A 27,442-nucleotide genomic window follows, 5' to 3' on the forward strand; every position below is an offset into this window, starting at 1 on the left:
AAACCCAACACTCTCCAGGAAGCCCCCAAAGGCCCAGACTGCAGCTTGTGACCCTCCAGATGGATTTTACAGACTCACCCCCAGCTACAGACGGTTCTCGCTGTTTGGCTGCTATTGACATATTTGGTAGACAGACTGAATAGCATCCACCCAGGTGTGCCGACACTGTAACAGGGACAAAACGATTTGTAACCAAGGTGATTCCTCATCTTGCTGTTCCTTTTTGGATTGAGTCAGAGCAAGACACTCATTTTACAGCAGAAATAAACCACTTGCTTACAGAGGTTCATGTCACCCCAATCCTCAGGACAAAGAGAATGTAAAAATTTAGACACAAAGAGGACTCCAGAAAAAGTCTGCCAAGACACTGGACTTAAATAGCCAAAAACATTACCTTTGGCCCTTACAAAAGTCTGGAATGCTCCAAATAGGAGATACAGATTAACCACTTTTAAAATAGTGTTCAGCCCTCCACACCCACTGACACCTCTGAGCCCCCCATGCCTGGGCTGACTGAATGCTACGGAGATTGAAAGGAACAACTCGATGCCATGACCAGCTACCCACAGGCGCTAACTATTAATGATATGCTCAGAGCACTCCATCAACAGGCAGGACGTGGCCTCCACCACTGACAAGCCCGGCCATCCTTTCTGACCCAGAGAATCGTGTGCACAAAGTTTTTTTAAAAAGAGACGTGCTGTCACCTGACTGGGAAGGCCCTTATGAATTCCTATTAACCACCCACACTGCCATTAAAATAAAAGAAAAATCTTCCTAGATTCATGCAAGCAGTGCCAAACTACACTGAGACAATTAAAAGACCACCCCATAGGTGACCTAAAAATAAAGACTTCCAAGGATACTTCCCAGGCCCCTAAAACAGATATCTTCACAAAGTAGACAGCTTTTTCCCAAGATCACAGATCAACAGACCCCTTTTACATCCAGAAAGTCTTTTCTTTTTCTGTTTCTTTTCTTTTTACCCCTACAAAAGGGTCCTTTAAAAATACTTCTTCTTTTAAGCCTCCCCCTTTAAAGACTGCGCATTAAAAGCCGCCTGGAGGCTGCCTCAACCTATCCCATCCTCCCTCTTAATCTTCCACTGTGACTCTTCCTTCAAACTCCGCCTTGCTCTTACTAAACTTTGCTATTTTTTCCAGCAGGTCAGGTGCAGACTCAGCATCCCCTTTACACCAGTTTTTCAAACCCTGGCCACACTACCTTGTCAATCTCATTGCTGGTTATGCCAACATCTAGATCAGACAAAGAAAGCTAAGCTCATTTTTGTTTCTGCCAAAGAGAGCGCCTGGCAGAACCGTTCTGAAAAACAGATACATGAGAAGATGTGACATCCACACCTGAGAGAAGACATCACACTACTTTTCCTGCTGGTGAGTCAGCTGGACTCAGAAAAACCTCTGTAAAAGCTCAAGAACTGTCTTTTGCTCAGGTAAGGCCACTGAAATAAAGGTTGTTTTCCTCTACACTGAAAACGAGGAAGATACTAGGTCTTTTCTAGGTGACATACTGGGGCAATATTATGATCAGACCCTACGGTTTGATTCCACAGGTGACAATCTCACACTTCGTACAAAGGTCATAAATGGTACTGACACTAACTCTCATAATGTCAACACTCGTCAAATCACCAGATATTATGAACAACCCACAAAACAAGTGGTCCCACCTAGATAGTCAGGACACTGTAGACTTGGCTATCTGACACCCACTATTACCAGAGAGTCCACTTTAAATGCCAAGCAAATTACAAATTTAGACTCTTTCATTCATAAAGTGATACCACACAAACATACTAGACATGATGTTATAAAATATCCACTTATATATCATAATTCTAAATTCTTTTCAGTACTCAAGACTCTTTTCCTGATATTTAAAACTTAAGTGATTAAAAAGACAGTTTTAAATCTCTCTGTGATAATAAAACAAGAGTTCAATATCCCTAAACAAACACTTAGAACACTTCAGGTAAAAGCTGATAGCCTAGCCTCTATTGTATTTCAAAACCCCACAGAGAAAACCCCACAGAGAAAAACTTGTGTGATTAGTGGCAAAAAATGCTGTTTCTACATAAACCACTCAGGAAAAATAGAGACTGATCTATACTTCTTAAAAGGAAAAATAAATATTCTCCATCAGAATAACAAAACAAAACCATTCTAATGGGCTGACCTGCTCCCAGGAATGGGAGACTAATTCAATAGAATATAGGAAAATGTGCTTAAATTTGTTCTTCTCTACTTATTCATTCTCATCTATGTCCTTGTCTTACTTTTCAGATCTCTTGTTACTCAACTACTAACTTAATTTCTTGCTCCACAGCCACTGACTCAGCTTTTAATGTGCAAAACTTCTAGAGAAGTTCCAGATGGGGAGATAAAGGAGCTCAGGAAATTTTACCCCAAAATATGGCTTCTTGCTATAAAGAATATTTTGAATTAAAAGATCCTTAGAGATCAAAAGTCATTAGAAGGGGCTTTCCCTCTATCTACATAAAATCAGATGGACCCATCAAAAAGAATAATTGTCTTTCCTTCCCTTCCCTGTTATCCCAACATCTTGCCAGGAAAAAAAAATCAAGAATGCAACCAGATCTGGCCCATCTCATTTTAAAAATAATACCTGTCTCTCAGGTTAATTTGATTTCCAAAGAAAATTATTTACAAGTCAATCTGTTTTCCCCATCCATTTATTCTCCCAAATATCTTTTCATACTTCCTATTAACAGTTTATTGCCCCAAAACAGAATTACCTATATTCCTTATTTCCCACTCTCCTCTAAAATGAGGGTATATAAACTTCTGAACCCCATTGGGATACTGAGTAATCACTCTGTGATTCTCATTGTATACATGGTAAATAAATTTGTAATCTCTTTCTCTTATTAATCTGCCTTATTGTGAGTTAATCTTTCAGAGAACCTTCTGGGGTAAAAGAAGTTTTCCTTCTCCCCCACACCAAATAGAAAAATCAATAAAAAGATAGACATTATTTTAAAAAGAACCAAATAGAAATTCTGGAGTTGAAAGTAAAATAACTAAAATGAAAAATACACCAGAAGGTTGCAAAATGATATTTGACCTGGCAAAATAAAGAATCAGTGACTTGATAAATTGAGATTAACCACTCTGAGAAACAGAAAGGAAAAAGAATAAAGAAAAATGACAGAGATTCAGAGATCTGTGGAATATCATCAACTATATCAATATGCATAATGGGAGTGGCAAAAGAACAGGAGAGAGAGAAAAGGGAAGAAATAATATTTGAAGAAATATCACCAAAATTATAAAATTTGATTAAGAACACAAATCTACACAACCAAGAAGCTAAAAAAATTCCAGGTATAATAAACTAAAAGAGATCCAACCCTACACACAACATAATCAAACTGTCAAAAGGCAAAGTCAAAGACAGAGGTTGAAAGCAACAAGAGAAAAGCCATTCATCATGTCCATAAGACTCTCAATAAGATTAACAGCTGATTTCTAATCGCAGTCATGGAAGGTGTAAGGCAGTGGGATGACATTTTAAAAGTGCTGAGAGAAAAAGACTATCAACCACGAATCATGTATACAGCAAAATTACCCTTCAGAAGTGATCTTTCAAAAAATTATGACATTTCCAGATAAAAACTGAGTTCATTGCTAGAATACCTGCCTTATAAGAATTAATAAAAGTAGCCCTTCAGTCTGAAATAAAAGGTTACCATAGAGTAATTCAAATCCACATGAAGAATTAAGGCACATCATTAAGGATAACTACATAGGTATACATAAAAGACAGTACGAATGTGTTTTTGTGTGTACCACTTTTTTTCTCCATATGATTTAAAAGACAAATGCATAAAACAATAATTATAAAACTATGTTGACAGGATTATAATGCATGAATCTGTAAATTGTATGACAATAATAGTAGAAAAAAGGGAGGAGGCAGAGTTGTATAAGAATAAAACTTTGTATACTATTGAAATTAAGTTGGCATGAATCTGAATAATATTGCTATAAATTAAGATGTTATTTGTAAGTAATTTCATGGAAACAACTAAGAAAATAACTTTGAAAATATAATAAAGGAATGGCAAGGAAATAAAATGGTGCCTGAAAAATAACTATTTAACACAAAAGAAGGCAATAGTGGAGAAACAGAGAAACAAAAATATAGAAGATACATAGAAAACAAATAGCAAAATGGTAAGCATAAATTCTACCTTATTGGTGATAATATTAAATATAAATGAATTAAAGGCTTAGACAAAGGTTGAATGAATGGATAAGAATACCCGATAAATCTATATGCTACCTACAAGTGACAGTTTATATAATAGATACAAATAGGTTGAAATTAATATAATAGAAAAAAAGCGTCTGAGAAGCTCTCACAGCAAGAGGAGCCCGAGGAGACATGCCGACTAAATGCAGCCTGGTCCCCTGGGGGAGGAGGGGAGGCGGGGACAAAAGGACAGTAGGTAAAAATGAAAGAAATCTGAAGAAAGTGTAGACTTTAATTAATAATGATGTGTCAGTATTGGTTCATTAATTGTGACCAATGTTCCTCATTACAAGATGATAACAGCAGGGGAGACTGGGCGTGGCTATGTGGCAGTTCCCTGTACCACCCTCACAACCCTCCTGTATGTGTAAATCCAGTCCAAAATGAAAGGCTTATTGTAAAAAGTCTTTCAGAGTGAATTCAAGCCCAGGATTAGCGTGGGATGAGAGGCCTCTGTGGGCTACAGGACACTCCCCTGAGCCCTGGAACCCCATGGATCTGCGTTGGAGGCTTCTGATGAGATGGCGAAGTTTGGACTTTTCAGAAGCTGCAGTCCAGGACGCAGGGTAAAGTGTCCATTGCTGGTCGTCAGAGAGACAGTCTTCCAGGGCCGACTCCGCAGTCACAACGTGGAAGATTTTCTCAATTCCGTTCATCAAAACTTTGTGGTCCCTCGCTTCCCAGATGACACAGTGGCTTCCGATATGGCATTGCAGCTGTGACTGCATGTCCCAGACAGCCACGCGCCGGGTGACGCATTATTGCCGGTTCGACCACAAACTACAAGCTTCACAAACATCTCATTTTAATAGAGTTCCACAGCAAAGGAAAAAAATTGTTAGTGTATATTTCCCACTTACTGTCTTTTTAACAAAAGTTGCCTTAATGTTTAAAGATAAACTTGGATATTTTTAGTTAAGAAAGACTATCTTGAGAGGCAGTATTTAATTTGCATTTTGAGAAATATGATATTGAGCTTTTTGGGTTGTGATGATCTGCTGGACAAAAAAAGAAGGATGAGACAAGAGTAATTTTTCATAAAAATTAGGTCCCATATGTTGATCCTTTGACTTATCTATTCCTGTACTCATATCTCTTTCAAATCACACCTAACCACATTTTTAAAATAATTATTGAGGCTCTTGGCTTTGGCAGAAAGCAGTGCTCCTGCTCAAATGATCATATGTCATATCGCTAATGTTATTATAAATGACAGGCAGCTAAATTTACACTCAGGGTAACATTATATATTAATAAGCAAATTAATAGGTCAGTGATCAAGAAATCATACACCCAGATAACAAGCCAGATCATATCTGTCTCCATGCTTATTTGCTATGCGTATACAACATATACATCTGCCGCAAGATCATAAATCTCTTTAAATGCCGGCCTTAGGATCAGTTCTCCAGCTAGACTAAAAATAGCATGGTTATTGTCATTGTCAAGTGCACCCTTAGCCACTGGAGGGCACTGTTTCACCAAACGCTCACACTATGAAGGTTATTAAAAAAACTAATTAAAAATAATAGTGAGTATAGGTCAACTGAAGACACATTTCTGAATTAATCATGTCAGTGAGCAGGGATAATTCTGCTGAAATTATATTTTATTGTTTATATTATTTATCCATAAATCAGGATTTTGGGGTTTTGATCTCTGTTCTTCATGTATCAATTCATTAAGCCTCAAAACATCTGCAAGCCTCGATTTCCCAACCAAAAAAGCAAACATTTGTGGAAGATTTTCACAAACTATATGATTCTGATCTTACATGTTGTGGCTATGAGTCCCACAGGTATTTCAAAATGCTCCTTTATTAAGAAGTTTCTGTTGTTGGATTTGATCAGATGCTTGGCTCAAGTCAAACAGTAGTACCGGATTCCAAAGCAAGAGCTATATGCTCTTATTATCATTTACAATGGCCACGGTTGTGTGTTTCCAAACTTCTCTCAGTTAAGCGATCTCATCTCGTCTTAAACAATGACTTAAGGAAGTCACGACTGTAAGCACCTCGTACACACGAAGGAACGGATGACTGAGACGGGTCAGTGTAGATCCCAGGGCTGGAGTCTCTGTCGGCCCACCTGGAAGTGCAGGCTCTTTCTAAAAGATTTCACCATGAGGCTCTGTTTCCTTGCAAATCACCTGGCCTGGCATGTAGATGCTCAGTGAATATTTCTTGAATAAACAAACGAGCAAATATAAGGACAAACACACAAAAGGATAAGCTTTTAGCTTCGCCTGGATATTAATACAACTAAAGACTGTACTCTACTGGAGGAATACCTTAAGATCTCCGATTCTCACTTTCCTCTGCCAGAGAGCAAACAGAGGCCGCAAGGGCACGTGGAAGTCTGAGGGCTCTGGAATCACACGCGGAATTAATTATCCATGGCAGCAGCTGTTCTGCCGCTGACCAGACAGAGGCTTGAAAGACAAGTTCAAGTTTCCTGATCATGAGCATTAAAGCCTAATGACTCTCAAACTTCAAGACCCTGATGACAACGTTCTGCAAGCCTGTGACGTCGTTTTTCCTCACGTTGTCTTTGTTCCTCCCCTGCCGGTAAGTACGACCTTCCCCTCGACAAACTTCTCGGGCTGGCCTTCCTGCGAACCACGAATAGAGCTGCTTCTCCCCTGATGTTCAGCACAGCATGACTCAACTCCAAAACCAACCCGTAAGCATTCTCTCTCGCTATTCCTTTTTATAAAAATGGTGCCAGGTATGATGTATCTATCTCTTTTTAGACAAAGCTCACGTAACAAATGTCACCATTTTAACAACTTTAAAGTGTACAATTCAATGTTTCTTAGTCTGCACATTTGTGCAATGTTCACCACTGTCTAATTCCAGAACATTTTCCTCCCAACTGAGCAGAGCAGCTCTCTGTGCCTAAGCTATCTGCACAAAGCAGCGTGTGCCGGTCACCTGCTTCCTTCTGAGAGCAGAGAACTAAGCGGGACCAGCCACCTGCAAGGACGGGCACCGAGTCCCCAGTGAGGGCTCCTGGTGACGATACTCCACCTACATCGCATAGCTCGCGGGGGGAATGAACATGCCCCGTGTGACGCTACTGAGAGCGGCCCGTGGGATTCTGTGCCTGTTTCCTCCAGACTTCACCCCACGCGGCGTTTCCCTTCCGTGTTAATAACCTTGTTCCGTATCCTGCTGCTGCAGTAAATCACAGCTGTGGGGACGTCTAGATGCCGAGTCCCGTGACTGCTCCCTGGGGGTCATTAACGCTGGGTGGTCCTGAGCACCCGGACACACATGCTAACTAACATACCTGCAGAGGGAATACTGCTGTGAGGGGGTTTGGGGTGTGAGGGTGTAGACGGAACAAGGATTGATGTAACTGTTAAGTGTTGAAGCTGAGGGTGAGGTTACAGGGCGTTTGCTTTACCGTTCTCTAATTTTAAACATCATTGAATTTTCTTTTGTACTAAAAAACAGGTTAAAATAATGAAAAGATGTGTTCTAAAGGACCAAGGGAATGCTTAAAAATATTTTAAGATAAGAAAACAAATGAAGAGACTGTTCAGCGACAGCCGAGCGATTTCAACGCTTGCTGTGGGCCCCGACAGCCACCGCACCGACGGGCAGCTTGGAGTGACAGTGCCACACAGACAGCCCGAGGGCCTCCCATGGCAGGCAAGTGAGGCTGAGTACTGAAACTCAAACCACAGCCCCGTTTTTTCGGGAACAGGCTGCTGTGTGCTCACGGGCACTGTGTGGTCCTAACAGGCAGGGAAGTGGGGCTGGCACCAGCGTGCACCACACCCCAAGGACCCCTCTTGGCGTCTAGGAAATGCTTTCTCGCTGAGGTCACTGTGACACCTTGCTCTGCTCCAGTGGGAGACACGGCCAGAGCCTGCCCCAAACCCCTGGCCCCTTCTTCCTCACTCTCAGAACCCCGATTTTGTCCAGGGATTCAGGATGTCCAGATAAAATATCCCCCTTCCTAACTTCTGACAAGTAGGAAAGGGGCAGTTCATGGCCAAGTTCAGGGCAATGAGACAGAGGTAAGCCCAAAGCTGCCGCGAGTCCTCTCTACTGCTGCTACTGTCCCACACACACCCCTGCCTACTTTTCCTTCATGAATCTGAAGAAAACAGCCATGTGCAACTGAGGGCAGTGCAGGGATCTTGACCCAGGGCCCAAACATCCCTGACCCCTAGCAGGCCCTGGACACAGCGCTGGACCAGAATGTGGCCTCCTGGAGGAGGGGGCACATCTTCTTTTATATTCTCTAAATGTAACTTAGGCTGAGCAATAAAAGCAGATCCGGGATTCTTTAGCTGTAACCGTGGGTGTTGGGTCTACATGGAGCACCTCGAGGAAATAGGTGTCAGGTTTTCTGCATTGTGAAGTGGCCCTAAGGAGGACTTGCGCTCTGTTTCCCAGCACACCCTTTGGAGCTGTTGTAAGAGCAGGCGTGAGGCCCGTTCTTGCTTGCTCAATGGCACATGGGAGGATGACCCGTGAGAGCTACACGGGGTCCTTCCCTTTTTGTACAGAGGCCCCTCCCAAAGCTTATACCAGAGAGTCGAAGGCTGCAGGACTCTGCGGTTCAGACGAGCTTGGTGCTCCCACTGGGTCTGTCCCCCGGTGCTCACCAACCTCTGTGCTCAGGGCACCTTCACCACTGAAGAACAACCCGCTCATAAAACATGCTGAAAATTATGGGATAAATATACGATACTTGGTAATGGGATATTGTCATATAGTAAAAGTCCTAAGTCTCTGGGCTCACCTAGCTCCCCTCTGGGTCAAGTTAATTATATTAAATGAATTCTCATAGCTTTAATGTTCATAACATCTTCACTCTGCTTTTCAAAAATTAATTCATTCCTTCTAGAAGGAGCTTTGCAGGCTCAGAATCTGAGAAAAAGGATTATATTTAGTGCATTTGTATTTTTCCTGAAATAAATTAAGTTCAGTATTCCAGAGAGAAGAAAATCTTAAAAACACACTAAGGGCATCTCATTAAAAATTAAGATGTATAATATTTGTGAACTCTGCAACTCTTAAGAGATTATTCTCTGTGCAGATTTAAGACTTTGCCCAGTGAATCACCCATTACAGACACGTGGTCCGGACTGGGTTCTCCCTGTTGCTGAATCGCGTGCGGGAGCCGTGCTCTCTGCTGCAGGCATTTATTCAGTGTTCATGAACAAAGGCAGCAGGACGCAGCTATGATGATTCCTCGCTCAGCATACTGCTGTGCCAAACGTTCAGTGGCTTTTCCTCCTGTTCCCCTTTCTGCATCGGGCATGGACACGGCTGCCCACGTGTGTGACTCGGTGTCCCTGCTGGATTCTGAGCTCACTAAAAGGAGCAGCCTTGCACAGGCCATCTTATTTCCCCCACAGTGTCCCCCGAAGAACTTTGTACGTAGAACGTCATTCATAAAAACACACGTACATATCCTTTTCCTAGCCCACTGGCTACATTTCGCCCTCATCCTTCAAGAAGTAAAATGAGGCAGGTCTCACCACTCAGCGACCCTCCGAAACCTGCTGCTCAGCGGGGAGGCCCTACAGAAAGGCCTCGGGGTCTGCCCCACCCCACTCCTGGCCTCATCCCCCACCAGTCTCCTGAAGGTGCAGGTGTGAGACAAACCAACACCCCCATCGGCTTCTGGATATGCCACAACTCTTTTGCTGTCCTTTCTTGTCTCCAATATTTAAAAAAGTCCTGCTTCCCTCCTCATACTATTGTTTCTACTTGGCAAAGTCCTAGCTATGTTCAAATGCCACCTTGGTTCAAATGTCACCTCCACGGGACTCTCCCTGAGCTCCCAAAGCGAGAAGCTGCCATTTCTTCGTACTCTCACTCCTCTCTGTGCCTTGGGAAAGTAGTCATGGTCCATTACGTTATTTAACTATTTATGTGCATTTCCCCCTAATCTGCAAGTGCCTCGGGGCAAGGTTTATGTCTTATTTATCTTTGTACCATTTTTTCAATTATTAACTGACTAAATGAATGAATTTCATTGGTTTGGATGAAGCAAAATGATGGAAGAAACTTTGAGGTGGGAATCACAAGAGTCTTATCAATGAAGAATCAGTGAAATCAATAATGCGGTGCTTGGAATAAGAAGGGAAATATATTCTTTAATTTCCTAGGGAAAGTTGTTATGAAATTTAGTCATCTGAGTTTTACCTAAACTGCAGAAAGGAAGAAGATTACAAGAACCTATTCCTCTCAGATTTTAAGATCCTAGGTGCCAGGACCATTTGTGTAATGCACTGCAATAAGTTTGTTACTAATATTAAACTATTGATGTTTGCAAACAACATATCTTTTAATAAGAAGTGATACAAAAAATAAAAAAATGATGTCCAACTACCATGGGCCTCACTCTTTCCATCCAAGCAACGTAGGAAGTCCAGATGGTCCTCACACTGCTTGGCTTATATCACACGCCACAGTTCCTTGGAGAAGTTCAGCAGCTCCACATTGGAAAGGACCAAGAAAACGGGATGGTGTTTACAGATCCACGACACCTCTTACTCACACATAAAACGAAATAAAATAAACTTCCTGCTGGCATCTATGTGCAGAGGCTTAGTAATCACAATATGGTCTATATGTAATTCCAGAAATGGACTCCCTGCCCCGGAATCGTTTTAAAAATCACAACTTTTTATATAGTTCAGAAAACCAAGTAACAAGGCAACAGTATAAATGGACTATTCCAGGCATTTTAATTTCTTAGAACTAGTAAGATTTTGTATCATTAAACTGTGTTTTCATTTACATAAGATGACTGTCATCATTATTATAACTATTTTATATCCCTGGGCAGTCAAAAGATAAACACAGAACTATTTCAAAACAAAAGAAATACAAATATTTTAGTTCTGCTGTCCACATCTTTAAATGAAACTGTGTGGGCTGTCAGGCCTCAACTGTTTGCATCAGTTGAAATGCAATTTCCCTAGAGGCCTTCTGTGGGTCCACCTGCCCGGGTCCCCGTTTCACTGATCTACGGGAAGTCACAGGTCTATGCTCATAGATGATACCACAGCACAGACCGAGAATTAGATTCCTATCACCATTTTGTTCATTTGTAAAATGACCCTTATCCAACATATAATTCATTCACTCAAGTCACACCTGACCCAACACACCAAGGAGGCTTGAAGAGGTTATTGACACATGAGCCACACGAAGACCAGGCTCTATGGCACACCTGGCCCTGCAGCAGACACGGGGTCCCTGAGGCTGAATAACGTCTCTGACATAACCCACGTCAAACTCTGCACTAATTTCCAGGCTGTGCCCATTAGTACTGGTTCTATAAGAGGCACTATCTTCTAAAGAATCTCAGGTTTGACCTGCAGTGACCAGGGGACACTGGCCACATCTGAGAAGATGGATATGGGATCTCCACGGATTTTAACCAGCCGGTTTTCTACTCTGGGTCACATCCTAGCTCTGGGCTAGTCTAAAATAAGTCTCAACCCATAGGTGAGATTTTACTGCTGATCTTTGGAACAAATTCTCAGGTGCAGGCTGGGCGCGGTGGCTCACGCCTGTAATCCTAGCCCTCTGGGAGGCCGAAGCAGGTGGATTGCTCGAGGTCAGGAGTTCGAGACCAGCAAGAGCGAGACCTCATCTCTACTAAAAATAGAAAGAAATTATCTGGCCAACTAAAATATATATATATAAAAAAAAAAAGTTAGCCAGGCATGGTGGCGCATGCCTATAGTCCCAGCTACTCCGGAGGCTGAGGCAGGAGGATCGCTTGAGCCCAGGACTTTGAGGTTGCTGTGAGCTAGGCTGTGAGGCAGGAGGATCGCTTGAGCCCAGGACTTTGAGGTTGCTGTGAGCTAGGCTGACGCCACGACACTCACTCTAGCCCGGGCAACAGAGTGACACTCTGTCTCAAAAAAAAAAAAAAAAAAAAAAAAAAATTCTCAGGTGCAGAGGAAAAAGGGAAAAGGAGAACAGGAGCTTTATCCCAGATAAAAGAACCACCTCCTCGTAGCGGTACAGGGTCCACATCGTAGGTTTTTAGAGACAGACGAGCCTGCAGTCACATCCTCTCTGTCACAGCCACGGGACTCGAGATGACACATGAACGCTTCTAAGCGTCAGTTTCCTCATATGGAAGATGCAGATGCCACCAGCCACAAAGAACGGCTGTGGGTACCAAATGAGCTGATGTGCGGCAACGGCGGTGCAGTCTCCAGCCAGGAGAGGGACCGGGTGGAAGGAGGGCAAGACGGGGTGAGCATGTGTGAGCTTGGGGAAGGCGGCAGAGGTGAGGCAAGAAGGAGGAAGCTGCCTGTGGACATTCCAGGCCACGGAGGTCCTTTATTCCTTGGAGTTTAATAGAAATTCAACATATACCATGGGCACCGGTCTCCTCTTTCCTGTGTCGTTTTTCTTACAGTTGTTGGGATCTTGTATTGCTACCTGGTGCTTGCACTGACTTGCCCCAAATCCTTTCCGGAACAAAGTGTCGTGCTTATCTATGTGTTCGTTTAACCAACACTTACTGGGCAGCGTGTTGGCTGTACAAATACCACCCCCAGCATGATCAAGCAAGTAAAATAAAAGGATGGCTTTTAAGTTGACATTTAAAATATGCCTTATGTTCTATATAGAAGGTACAAACCATGTCTTGTATGTCTTTGTGATCCCAAATCATCCAACAAATCAGAATTCTAGACATCTAGCAGACCCCTGATTATACTTAGAAAGTGAACGCAAGATGCTCCAAGGATGCGACTGTACCTATTTACATGTTTAAGCAGATAGATCCACGGAGAACTTAGTCTTGTTTGGTGCCGTGATGGGATCCCTGGGCTACTGAGGGTGGATGGAAATCCCCTGAAGGGATTAGGTGGCTACACTGGAAGAAGAGTCACGACAAGACACACGAGTGGAAGATTTCTAAAGGTCAGGAGCAAGCAGAGAAAAGGACTTTGCAAAATGCCGCTCGGGAGCCCTAAACTAAAATCCTCCTCCTCACGCCCAGGACACTCGGGCCACACCTAGAAGAAATATTCCATGATCCAGGTCAGCGGTGTTGGCTTAAAATTTGAGCTCCTCCATGAAAATCTTCATTTCCCCCTCCTTGTCGCCTGTTCATCAAACGTGCGCATCAGGTGGGTGGGAAGAGGATGAGGTGGAGTTTTTGTTCTTTTAAATCCTGTCCCAGGGCTGATTCGAGAGGGAGGTGGTGAAGATTCTGGGCAAATTCGAGGCTGTCGTGGCAAAGGAAGACGGTGGGAAGAATAACAGGGGGAAACAAATTTATTTGAGACTCAAAGTGAAATAGAAACATCTGTTTAGCCTTTTACACATTACATCTTTTCTTAGGCATTTAGTGATTGCTCTAGGCCTGTCTACGGGATCCGAGCAGTCAGGAAGGAAGGACTTTCGTGGCTCGCAGGGGAGCCCGGGGGAGTGCTAATGTGATCCTTGTTTCCGATGCCCATCAGCTGGTAAATTAGCAGCTCTAATTTTATTTCCAATCCACTTGTTTGTTTGTTTAACCTTACTTATTAGGAGATCTTAACCCAACATTGAGTTTTTAAAACCCAGTGACGTGTTTTAAGGATGAACATAAGTACTTTATGTTTAGTAAAAACCAATTTTAATGTCAGAAGTCATTGAGAAGAAAGTTGGGAAAGAAAACATGCCATGAAAGAGTGGGATGATAGCACGTTGCCTTTTACCCCTCTGATTTCAGCCAGAAAGGGGCATCTTCGTGAGCTGACCGTACCTCACCCTCTCTCTCCTTTGTACACAGCATGCGGGGCTCGTCCCACATGGGGATTTACCATATAGTCAGGCAGGGGCGTCATTACTCGGGTAATTCAAACATAATGTCAAATAAGTAAACTGACTTCTAAAGACGCATTCCTGCTCTCTGTCCATCACACTATGTTACCACGGTGAGAGCCGGGCAGCAGGCGAGCAGGATCTGCATGAATCTGCCCACTGGAGTTCCTGTCTCAGGACTCGCCAACCCCCAAGGAGCTGGCATGGATGCATGGAAAATCTACCAGCAAGGTGTTCCATTAAAAACTAAACAAAACAATTCTCTTTAAGCTCTCCAAATAATTCTCTAGCAACATTACATTTTTTTCAGGCCTATCTGTTTATTCTTGGGAATTTATCTTTGCAGATCACAATTGCATTCAAGTATGTGGTGCTCAGAGGAGTTTGAGATGGGGCTAAGAAGCTCACACAAGCACAAGCCAAAAGCAACAATAAGTAAACAGCACCCGGTAGAAAAAGCATAGCTCACACTCTACCTGGCTGCCCTTCCGAGCCCCAGGGGGCCGTGGGGATGCTGCCAAACCCATCCTTACCCTGGGGCACTTCTGCTGCGACCTACAGGATTCCAGGCTCACAAAGGACTAGCCACAAGGGGTGGGGGGTGTCACCACCCCCCAGACTGATCCGGACAGCACCAGGGGAGAAGAAATACCCGAGGGTGTCATCTCATCCTTCAAAGATACTTCTGGATTCCTGTTGCACGTTAAGTACAATCCATAATGACCAAGTTAGTGCCCTTGCATTTAGTGAACACAAACTTTCCACTGAACTTTAGGCAAGTTTTCAGAATCCTCAGAAGGCATTTTCAGAATAAAGACTAGCTGTATGGCCCAGGGCAAGTGACTTGACCTCTCTGACTCTAGGTACCCTGGTGCAAAAAACTTGTGTCAATAGGAAGCATTCTGCTGCTGTTAACTTCTAAGCTTTGCTCTGTTTCCCCCCCACCTTTGGTGGGGATGAAAGCCCTGTGCAAGAACATGATCTGGGAGAAGTTAAGAAAATTAACTCACTTGCTGATTCCTTGCCTCGCAAAGGGTAGAAATCCCAGAAATAGGTCGTGAGTTTGGGAAACTCCTATATTTGGCTTTTTGTTTGTTGTTGAGAAAGGCTGAGTAGCCCCAAGGCAGTAGTGCGGAAGACAGCATCAGCCCCACAGCCAAATTAACCCCCCTGATGCAGCTGCTGGGTCCTGGGAGTCGGCCTAGAGGGAGGAGATTTATAGGAGCCCAAAATAGTCACAGAAGACGGTTATGAATAAGTGTCTTGACAGACAAAAGAAGACCTTGACCCAAGAGACAGTCTGGGCTGGGATCCAGGAGTTTAGGCAGAAGCATCAGATGCCAGGTTGGCACTTATTTGGGGGATTTGGGTCTAAAAGCCTAGAATCTGCTCAGCATCAAAAAAATCCAGATGTCGATATTTCTATTCCTATGTACTTTGACCACTTCCAACAAGATATGAGAAGAGACTGCCAAAAACATGAATTTCATTTCATTCATTTGTAAAGCACCAGATATTAGGTCTACCCTGGTACTTGGAACAGCCTGCTACTGCAAAACACTCAGCTTGCAAAACGAGCTCGGGGCACCGGTTGTCAGACCTACATGAAGGGCCCCAAAACATTTAAAATGTGAATGTCAGATTCAGGTTAAGTTTGAAGGCAATTTTCATTCATTTCTCTACCCCTCAGCCCTAGCTCTGTCCTTGCTGTTGACAGTGTAGGGCAGTGGGGACTAGTGAAAGATTCTGCCACTGAAGAAGCAGTAGCAAAACCAGGCCACAGAGTTTTTGGAAGACGTTCTGAGCAAAGGGGAAAAAGGAGGCCAATGACAACTTCTCTGCAGCATGAATGCCAAGAGGCTCTAAGAGGAAGTTGTGCTATTCACACCCAAGTCACTTCGTCTACTGCAGCGGGCCAGAGTCTTCCTTTGTCATCCTGTAACTTTTTACAGAAGTCTGTGTTAAGAGTTTCTGTGTTGGTGCATTTTGGAGAGCAGAGAGGGGGTGGTCTCCATGCAAGCAGCACAGTAGACACGGCGGGGATTGTGTCGCGAAGCCAGGAGGGTGCTCAGGGCGGAGAAGGCAGCAGGGCAGGGGGTTTAGGCAGAGAAGAGACCAAGAAAACGTAACACACAAAATACTAAAAAGCCCACAGGACCTTCCAGAGGACAAGGGTTCCTGTCTATGCTTCTGGTTGACCTCAGACAGTTGGAAGACGTGTGGATACCTGGGCTTTGTGGAGGTGATGACGTCACATGTCCCTCATACGGTGGTTTTGAAAGACTGTGAAAAAGCATCTAGAGAACTTAGCATCGTGACTGGCGTGTGTCGCCTCTAACCAGTAAGTGTCAGGCACCAAACTCACGATGGGGAACATATCTAGTGTCGGATGCTATCTCCATGATCTAAACCCCATTTAAAGCAAGAACATAGAATCAGATATGTGGCTCTCATTCTAACCGCATGTATAATTTCTTAAATGCCAAGAGTTACAATAAATGAAGAACCTGGTTTCCCCGCAATCAACCAGAAATTCAGTTCTCCTAAGTCCTCTTCCATGGAGACTCAATTCGTCCATTCACTGAGTCATTCATTCAGTGAATATTTATTAAGGCTCTATTACCTGCCAGACACTCTGGCTATGCGTGCAATGTGATAATTACTACGACGTGTCTGTGGCCCCCAAGAAGCTTGCTGTCAAGAGCAAGACACCTGAACACAGAGTGAGATGCACTGTAGGCGAAAGACTGAAGAGTCATAGGAGACTGTGCTCAATTACAGAAGAGATCAAGTGAGTCTTTTTTATTAATTTAGAAGGTGATCAACGTTTGAGAAGATGTCAATGATAATTAATTAGGCTCTAGCAGATTGCCGTGGCTAAGGACTACGTGAAATAATTTAATTGAGACAATAAACGATCATGTCATGCTCGTGTGAGGGTCACCGTGTTGAAGGATGCAGCGTCTCTAATGAATGCGTCTTCCTTCTGTGTTTTACAGAGACCACTCTAGGAGGAGGACGCAGTGGAATCGCACCCTTGGGCCAAGCAGCTACAGCACACGGGGACTTGCCTGGGTTCTCGGACTCTTAATTAGCACGAAGCTAAACATAAAACAAACTTGTGAGTCTTGGCCTGTGGGCTGCTGGGGTGAAAACGTTACGGGCTGGGGGCATTGCCAGGCAGAAGACCACCCGCCCCGGACCCAGCAGGCCTCATGGCCTCACGGTGTGTCCTGTCATCTGCTGTACTGGGAAGGAAAACAGAGGGATTGAGTCTTATGGCGTCCTCAGGAAAGTTCCTTAAATGGCCATAGAGCCTTTGAAACCACCATATAATGTCTTGGAAAATATCTGTCTACTTCATGGAGTAGGAAAAATATTAATAATATGCAAATCTTATTTGAGATCCCTTTTCTTGAGAAAAAATATATAAATGTATATATACATATGTATATGCACACAAAATGTCACAAAATATATACTATATAGAAAGAAAGAAAGGCCTGTCCCTTTTTACTGTAAACACACAAAGTTGAAATGGGATTTCCATCTTGGCTAGGGTTTGAATTGGATTCAACAAAGAAGTTGTATTTAAATTTCCCAGGGAAGCAACACTTGCCCAAGGAAAAGCAACTAAAAGAGCCAGGACAAGTCTCTCTTTGCTAGACGAGTGTTGGCTCAGTTGAGCCTGCAGGGATTTGGGTCCTCAAACCCTGAGTTAAACAATATGGGCAGCAGAGCCTGGCACAGTGCCACCACCCAGTGCCATCACTCTGGGGAACAAGGAGTGCCACCCTCGGCAGAGGACCGTCAGCCCCTCTGAAGGGCTAGGGCTGGTGAGGAAGGACTGGGCCGGCCCTGCAGAGCGGGCCACCTCCCCGTGGCTGGCTGGCCCTGGCGGATTGAAGTTTTATAGAGTCCTGTGGCCACATGTGGGAGTGAGCAACTAATTCCAACTGGGAAAATCCAGAGTATTTATTATTTATTTTGGATCAAGCCACAAAGGATGAATGTGAATTTCTTAAGCACGGAAGTGCTGAACACAAGCATTTTCAGAAAAAGAGAAGAGAGAGAAAGCCACTAAGCTACCAAAGAACCGGTATGGCCAGGGACACGCCCACAGGGGTCCTGGTCCTGGGCGGGGGAGGGGGAGGAGAGGGAACCGGGAGGCCACCGAGGCAGGAGCACTGGGGCTTTGTAAAGCCATCTTGTAACTTTGAAACAGCAGTTGAATTTCTTTGAGTCATAGTTTTCTGGTTTCTAAAGTAAAGGTAACAATCCCCACCTCCCTGGGTGTCGGCAGACAGGATGGAGCAACTGAGTATTTAATGTCATCATCATTTCTGTTATTGTTGCTATCACTGCTGTGGCACCAAGTGCTCCTGACTTTTGAACTCTGGGTGTAGGTGCCATAGAAAAATCCAATAGAAAACTTCTGAGGAAGGTTAAGCAAACAGTGGTCTCAGCTGCAACGCCAGAAACGTGGACGCATTGTGGGTGTGACGGGCTTTGCAGACAGGCTGCTGCAGGGACGGGCTGGTCTGAGCATGTGGGAGGGATGTCGGGAAGCTGTCCCTGCGTGACAGCAGTTGGGGACTTAACTGGCCTCTCAGTGCCAGACAACGGAGGGTCTCTTCTTCTGAGGAACGGTGGAATCTTGCAAATCACAACAGAAGAGAGGGAAAATAAATTGGTGGTTGACACGAACGCGCGCTATAATTACATTTTGGTTATTTCTTAACGGCTTTACTAACGCACGATGATGGACTTCAATGTGCATTTTATGTAACGGCTTCAAATTATCACTATGATTACCTCCAGTACTCAGGGAGCCACTGAGGAACACACCCCCTCTCTGAAAGCTGTTCTTTCTGCATGTGACCTCTAGGAACATTCTCACTCTCCATGCTTCTACGGCTTCATGACGTTGATTGGAAAATGTGGCCTCTAGAAAACAGTGGAAATACTCAACCCATTTTAAACTTGAATTCCTTCTCCATCTAACTCCATAAGCTTTGTTAAAAAAAAAAAAAAAGCATTTGGTTTTCTCAAAAAAAAAAAAACAAAGGAGAACAGAGAGGATAAAGCATGTTTGGAAATGGAGTTGGTTTCAGCCCTGGGCACTAACTCCAATTTTATCTTCTAAAACATGTACTTTTCCAGTATCATCCAGCCAGCTGATTTTCCCTACATTCAAAAGAACCAATTTTCTTCAATTTTACAGTCTCTTCAGTACTGCATCCCAGGACACAGAGGCTCTCTGCTAACAAGTGGCTGGATTAACGATGAGGAGCGTAAACAAACGCAGACAGCGGAGAGATCCCGGTGCCAGCCACAGGGCCTCCCCACTCCCAGACTAGAGCTGGACACGGCAGGGGAGAGGCCCAGCTCGGCCTGGAGCTGGCAGACAAGCTGATCGGGGCAGCTTCCGCCAGCCAGCCCGGGGCCGCCTGCGTCCTGCAGGTCCTGGGAGCAGGGAGGACAGCGGGTCCCTTGAAGGACGCAGGAGGCCTTGGCGTGCTCAGAGCCCAGGGCAGGGGCTTATCAAACCAAGCTTCAGCCCAGGCCGCCTTCGCAAAAGGCAGATCTGCAGAAGCAAGTGCACTTGTTGAGAGTGTGTGTCACGCGGGGCTCACCAGGTGCTGTGATCAGCGACCTGAGCAGTGGCCGCGTCTGCTAATACAGACACTTTCTGTTGCTCACACGTGCAAGGAGGAGGGGGTGGAAAGCTGGCTATGTACAGACATCTCTCGCCCTCTTTCTGGAATTAACCTTGCCCCCTGTTATAGTCTGAGACAGGGTTCGTAAGAGGGTATTTGCCATATAAACTAGTCTCGTTAAAGTCGGTTAAAATGAAGACCAGGCCTGCAGTAACCCTGAGCAAAGCCGGCTGGCCTCACAAAGACCTTCACCTTGTGTGATCTGCAGTCACCAACGAAACTTTGAGCTATTTCTTGCAAATGCTGATATTAAAGAAAAATAAAACTTAAGGCTAACCCACAAGACACTTCCAACTAACTTATGTAACTAGGGACTCCCCAGCAGGATAGACCACGTAAGGCAACTGGATAATGTCACCAGCAGGTGTTTGCTTTGCTTTACTTCCGTGTCTGCGCTGCAAAGTCTCCCGTGTTCCCTGTGTGGAGCCCCAGACCCGCTTCTCATCTGGAGCTGCCTGAGTCAGGACTCACTGTCTGCTCAAATAAAGTCCTTAAAATTTTATCATGCCTCAGTTTACCTTTCCACAGGCAGGAATACAAAACCTAAATATGAGTTAGACTGTCCAAATGATTTGTGGGAAACATGTGTCTAGGACTGAAAGGCAGGAAGGAGCATGTGACCCCTGGGGGGGCAATTTCTCGGTCACGTGGATCACTATGAAATGGGCAGAGCGTGGACTCTCCTAAAGCGCGTCCTTCTGCCTCTTCTTTGGCGCTGCGAGGCGGAGGTTCTCTTTTGCTACTTATTGCCTGTGCGATAGTGATCAAGTTATTTAAAATCCTAAGCCTCAATTTCCTCATCTGTAAAATGGGAATAATAGTTCTTATATATTTTAAGAATTAAATGTCTTAATATATATACAGCACTTTGCCTAGAGCTTAAGACATAATAAACACCCAGTAGACGATGATGGTGATGATGATGTGATGATGGTGATGATGAGGATGATGGTGATAATGATGATGTGATGGTGATAATGATGATGGTGACGATGATGATGTGATGTGATGGTGATGGTGATGAAGATGATGGTGATGATGATGTGATAGTGATGATGATGGTGATGAAGGTTAGGAGGAGGAGGAGGAGGAGGAGGAAGAGGTGGAGGAGGACCTTGTGGTGGTGGTGGATGGGCGTGGTGGGCTGACAGTGCCATGTCTACCACCAAGACATAGTTCCATGGACAAACCACTCACCCTCTCTGGTCCAGCAATCAGCCGCTACACTGTGGACACGCAATAAACTCTTACTGAATGAACGAATGTTCAAAGATTTCTAGAGCTCACCCAGCTCTACAACATGAGATAATCCCATGAGTCTGTAGTAATCTTTTCCTGGGTCTTGACACTTAGACTTATGGCATAAACAGATGAGTGATGAGTGAACTCTGTACAGTAGTCATCAAAACCCAGTTTAAAGGCTCAGTCCTCATCGCAGTTACTCCATTCACTGTAAGCTACCGTATCTTTAGGGAGCAAGAAGAAAGGGATGGCCAGGAAGAGGAAGAAGTAAAAGGAAAGTAGGGGGAAGCTGAAACTAATGTGTGGGGAAACGACGAGGTTCCAACGTACTCCAAATGGAGCCTGCTCTCTGGGGATGCCTGAGCACCTGGTCACTTCACAGCGAAAATTCACATTCAGTGTGGACACTCACAAAGCAAGAAGCATCCTAAGAAGGCTCTCGAGCAGCGAAGGCACATAGATTCAGAACTGCAGTTGGTCTTTGTGAATAGGTGGAACCTGCCAGGACAGGCAGGCTGGGCATTTTCTGCTGGGCACGTGGCCACTTCTCAATTGCTTGTGCTGACTCTCAACTCCGTGGATATAAAGAAATCCTGGCTGGTTTCCTCTGGCCAGAGAGCCCGTGCATCTCTGGGCTGGCTCTGCTCATCGGCTCATAAAATCAAACTCCTTACGGCATTAACCGGCACAGACTCCCACAGAAACGCTATGTGCTCTTGGGCCTCCGCATCTCTGCTTACACTTTTTATTTTTGGCATACAGAATGCTGACTTATGCCAAGCCTGAAACCATGGGCACCCTGATAAAAAATATAGACCTGTATTGTTTCAGCACCTCACGGAGTCTTCCCAGCCCCTGCTCCAACCTCCCGTGAGCCCTAGAGCTCCGGTTCAGTGTCCCCAGTTTTTGGCCTCCTTATCTATCCCCGGATTCTGCCTCTCCACCGGCTTATATTTTGTTTTGTTTTTCTCTTTCATCCCTAGATATTGTCTTTCTGTTCACCCTTGGTCATCCCATCCAGGGTTTAGCACAGACTCATATTTTAGCCTTATGTTTTTTCCAGGGGTCTATTTTCTGCCTTCTCTCAAAGAAACCCTAACCATCCGTGCAGACGGAGACTATCTACTGTCTCTGAGCTGGCTTCTCAGGAGGAACTGGAACATCATACTCCTCTGCTGTGCATCTCGTGTCACGATTCCCATTGGTTGCTCATTGTTTTGCCTCCAGAACATGACTTTGTGCTACTTAAGGAGAGTAATCCTGTTTTATTCCCAAGGCCTGGCCCAGAGCCTGCCGGAGGTGCTACATCTGCCTATGCAACGGGTAAACACAAACACTCGGCAGACACTGAGTCAGTCCCCAGACGAAAGGTAAAATCAATTCCTCCATCAAGCAAAAAGACTGGGGCTGTCTATTTTTTGGATTTTTGTGTGCCCCTCACTGTTATTCACAATGTACTATTCTCGTTAGTCCCAATTTATATAACATATGTTCCCTCTGAGATCCATTTTTGGATAAGCTAATCCAAGGGTCAGACATTAATGCTGAAGCCATCGGAGAGGACAAAAGAGAAGCTGCACTTTGAGCAGCAGCTCGTGGTAAAGAGTCATTGTTAATTGATTTTTGAGAGTTTGTGAAGCATGAAAAGCATTTCAGAAGCAGTTTGATGCCAAAACACACAATGGTACTGTGTCACTCAACTAAACAAGACAGGGAAAGGGCACCAAATTGGAAGTCAGAAGACAGGCTTTGAGCCACAGCTGTGCCACTACCAGCTCTGTGACCTCACAAAAGTCACTTAACTTGTCTGGGCCCCACTTATTATAAAAGCAAGGATTTGAACGAGACCTCAAGCATCCCACTACAAAGCTTCTCTGACCTGAGAATAAATTTTCAAGTGCATTTCACTGAAATGAAAACTAAACATAAACAACAGCAATGGAGACGGCAGGAGAGGCGCTAGCAACAGCGGCTGTAGAGGACGGGTGAGCAGGCATCGACATCTTTTCTTCTGTGAACGCACTCAAATTATTTCAGATCCAATTAGAGGACACAGTGTTTATGAACCAAAATAGGCATTGTGAACATATGCCTTCCCCCCTTGATTATATTTTGTTCTATTGTTTGAAAAAAAAAAAGAAAGCCCAAACAAGAAATGTGGATTTAATCCAGATTCAAGTTCAAGAGGGAAAATGCATTTATCTGCATCTGTGCAGGGGGCTCCACTGTGCACTTGGCACTGCTCTAAAAGAGTCCTTTGAGTTTCTTGTGGTTCCCTCTCTGGTGGAAAGAGAAAGCAGGGGCACAAAGAGAACAAAGACCGCGGAGAAGGAGGGAACACTCGGCTGTGCCTCCACTGTCCCTGTTGCTTAGCAACATCTCACATCTCCCTCTGAGAAAGGCGTCTCCAGGGGTGACACAGAGGAAGCGTCCTCAGCAGACCCATTGCTCCTGAAGCGAATGCCGCACTGATGTCTGTGATGCAACACCATAAAGGAAAGAGCCCGATTTTACCAGATACCATTTTCTTCATCTGATGACCGTCCCAGCACAAGCTCTGGTATCCCCTTCCACAGCCAGAGAGCATCTGAGAGGCAAACTACTGAACCCCAACTTTTGAAGTGGCAGGGGAGTGGGGAATCTATTTCCCACGTGCCCGAAGGGCTTGGGACTCACCACTTATCCATTTAGCCTCGGGGTCATGAATTTTGAAATCTTCACTGAAGAGATCTTCCACAGTGACCTTCTTCTTTTGAGACAGACTATTATCTTCCGCTAGAAAAAAACAAGGCAAATAATTAAACTTTTTTTTTAATTGGTAAAAGGGGAGGACCATAAACATTCTGATTGCCATTCAGAAATAGTGCATATGGCAAAACATACAATACTTGTAAGTGACTGGTGAACTCAAGACAGTCATGCTTTTTGTTTTTAATTAAACTATCAAAAACTATGGTAAGAAGATCAAGATTCAGTAAAATGTCATCATTCCCCCTCTCCACACTTGGAACACACAAATGATCAGATTTCGCAGGTACAGAGGTGGATAATTGTTTCAAGATTGATTTATGAACAAGGTGGGAATCATCAAGAGAAGAAGGTACAAATGTCTGGACTGGATCTCAACTGCGTCCTGTAATCAGTCATCCACTAAGCACTCATTAAATGCTACTAACTATAGGCAGCATTGGGTGGTGGGAATCCAAAGACATATAAAATATTCCCTAGGTATTTATTCCCCATAAGCTTCACTTGTCCCTGGCTGTCTCTGGGTTGTGGGTTAGTTCAGGTTCAGACAGGACCACACCCCAAATATCTGGTACAAACTACCAGGTTCTTCCCTGTCTGATCTTGGTTACTATTCTTAGGAGCAAGCACCTGGGACAAGCCTGTGAGGCATTAAACTAATATTCATCCCAAGAGGGGATGTTTAGTTAATTGTACTAGTGGATAAGACTTTAAAAATCTGGCAGCTTTTATCCTACTTCCAGAGGTCAAAGCTTCTGGGGTGTTGGCTAACGCTCAGAAGAAGCTCTCTCCATTAGAGGCACAAAAATCCTCTTATCTACTTTGGAAAGACAAAGGGCTGTCCAGAGGTCTGACCCGTGAGCCTAAGCTAACAGATAAAACACACACGGGCAGTGCATTACACCACCCTCACTTCTGTATACGAATAAGAAACTCTTAATATCAACCTGACCATTTCTGATGGACACCCTCTACCTAGGATGCTTGCTTGCTTCTCTGCTCTCTTACGTAGAAGATGCTAAATACCCCCACAAGCTTTTTGAAGATTCCCAGTCCTCACTTCCTCAGTGTCCTGTTGTGCTTCCGTGCAAGGCAAGCTCAGTGCTACTGCGCGTGCACGGCTCTGTGTGCACCCACAGTACGGGGCTCTGGACTGCTGTGTTCCTGCATTTTGATGTCTGTTTCTCTTTTCGATTTCTGGCTGATACACTTCTTGAGCTATCACGGTGGTTGACCTCAGCAGGACCGTCTGCCTGTTTTAATTTTCAGTTTAAAAATCTGTGGCAGGTTAGGAACACAGCAAGAAATGCTGTTAGAATTGCATAATGAAACACAGATAAATAATCTCTTGATGAAATCCCCAAAGCTTCTTCTAGAAACTTCTAGTTCATAGATTTTATTATGTCACTTTTCAGTTCTTCCGTTTGGCCTCTATGGTTAATAGATTGCTAAAGTTGTCAGAAGGGTCATGTCTTCCTCTGTGCATTGATGGATTTCTTGAATATCAAATAGTATTAATATGCATAAAAGCCTTTTGAAAATTACGGAATGATGTTAGCGTGTGTGGAGCTGTCCCAGGTGCTGAACACGGCGTGTTATACCGAGCCAAGTTCTTTCCTCTAGGAAAGTTCTCCACGTGACGGAGGCAGCCCAGGCAAAGACACGCAGCTTCCAACGTGATGCATTTCCATGTGCCAGACAGCGAGTGAGAAGTTTAAAGATTACTAGATATTGATCTAATACAGTTGTACTGTGATAAGTATATGGTCAGAAGATAATAATCACATTAAAATTTAAGTGTTAGATGATTAAACATCACTATTCAAGGCTGATTCTAGCATCATATTTTGAGGCATCCATGTGTCTAATAAGAAAAGAACATACGACTGCCATTAAAACAAATTTTGGAAATAAAAGATGGAAAAGCAATTTATTCACTTTCTGAAAAGCTTTCGTTTTATAAATGTGTTTTATTTTTAAAACTATTACTTTATTTGGTTTTAAAGATATTTTAAATACCTACAAGGCTTTTACACAGGGGCTGTCTGTGGTGACAGCGTCATGACAGACACCGTTGTCAGTGCTCCGTGGGAAACTGGACCCTGCCAGTGGTCAGCTCTCCCGCTAAGGGGCTCGCCGCCGGCCTCCCGGACCTAGACGGCTCGTCCGCACCTTCAACTGTCATCTCACTCATTCACGGGCTTACGGCTTCATTCGTTCCCCAAATTGTTTGACATGAGAGGTAACCGCCACATTTCGTGAGCCACGCTGAGCCCCAAAGAATCAAGACTGGAATTCTTTACACCTGACTGTAGCAAGCTCACAGGCCGCGAGAGCCAAAGTCAAGTCAAGTGAATGACCACAGGCAGCAGCAATGGGGCCGAGAGAAGCAGGACTCCTCGCGCTCACATTTCAGGAGACCAGGAAATAAGAAACTGGGAGGAATTCTGGAAAGACTTTCTTGAGGAAAGCACCTGCTGGCCAAGATAAAAGAGACGGAAGCACATTCAAGCTAGGAAGGACTGCAGGGCATGGAGGTGGTGGTGGGTGTAGTTTTTTCAGGCAGCTGTGAGTGTGGTTCGTGTTGGTGTGGCAGAAAGCCTGAACAGGAAATCGCCAGCGGGGAAGGCAGATTCTCTCATTATATGTGATATTCTGAAATTCCACTAGAAAAATGCCCACTGGTGGATTTTCTTTAGAAATCCTGCTTAACAGGCAGTAGTATTTTCAGGTTAAGAATTAGTTTCTTCCCATCAGGAATCTCACCAGTAACTATCCCCTCTCAATACTGCTTCTCTGTGGCTCACCCTCCTTCCGGAACCCCACCTGGGCTGTGTGGGGGCTGCTGGTCCCCCTCCACCCTGCGTGAGTTCACTTTCCCGTTTTTCACCTTTTCACATCTTTGGGAGCACTGGCATGATTTCTTCAGTTCAATCTTCCATTTACCAATGTTTTCTTTTGTATGTCTAGATTGTTCTTTCATCCAGTTACTAATTTTTTAAATTTAAGAGAATATTTTAATTTCTAATATTTCTACATAGCTTTTTTCAAGATCGCCTATTCTTATTTTATAGTTTCAAGCTCTTTATCATATTGATAATTCCTTTAAAAACCTAAAATACCCTTTTCTGTTTTCTCTATTGATTTAAATTTCTTGGCTTTCAGTTTTCGTGAGTGTTTGGTTGGCTTCTGCTTTGTAGGAGGATGTTTTCTGAGGTGCCTTGTGTCCTTGGTCCTAAGCTTCCGGTTCTCAATGTGCTGGGTCCTGAGATCTTCCAGTTGGGTGGTCTCAAAAACGTTCTCGGGCAGTTTGAGACTAGGCTCTCGACTAGGCCTTCCGTGGCCATTTGGGCTGGAGCCCTTTGACCCAAATGGGTCACGTGACGTGAGGCCCTCTGACCATGAACCCAGTTTCAAGGCAGGGGGACCCGTCCGCCTCTGGCCTCTCATAAGCACCAACATTCCCGCCTCTCCTGTTGCACCTGACTTTAGCCTCTAGGTCTTAGGGTGAGAGAAATTTGTCCTTCCTCCTGCTGTAGGTTTTTACCTATTCCTTCTTTCGAGCACACCTTTCCCTTCCAGGTATTTGAAGAACTCTTGCTGTTGTTTTGAGGGCAGCTATGTTAATTAT

At 44.3% G+C, this 27,442-nt stretch overlaps 1 protein-coding gene across 3 annotated transcripts in view; it reads right to left on the minus strand.

Annotated features, from left to right (window-relative positions):
- DPP6 (dipeptidyl peptidase like 6) overlaps positions 1–27,442 on the minus strand; it is a 616,516-nt gene that overhangs the window by 265,475 nt on the left and 323,599 nt on the right. For all 3 annotated transcript variants that reach the window (XM_045564622.1, XM_045564624.1, XM_045564623.1), the window contains exon 3: positions 23,740–23,838. In XM_045564622.1, the coding sequence (XP_045420578.1) occupies positions 23,740–23,838 (99 nt within the window). The remainder of the gene's footprint in view (positions 1–23,739; positions 23,839–27,442) is intronic.

Source organism: Lemur catta, chromosome 11 (assembly GCF_020740605.2).
Source record: "Lemur catta isolate mLemCat1 chromosome 11, mLemCat1.pri, whole genome shotgun sequence".
Taxonomy (NCBI): domain Eukaryota; kingdom Metazoa; phylum Chordata; class Mammalia; order Primates; family Lemuridae; genus Lemur; species Lemur catta.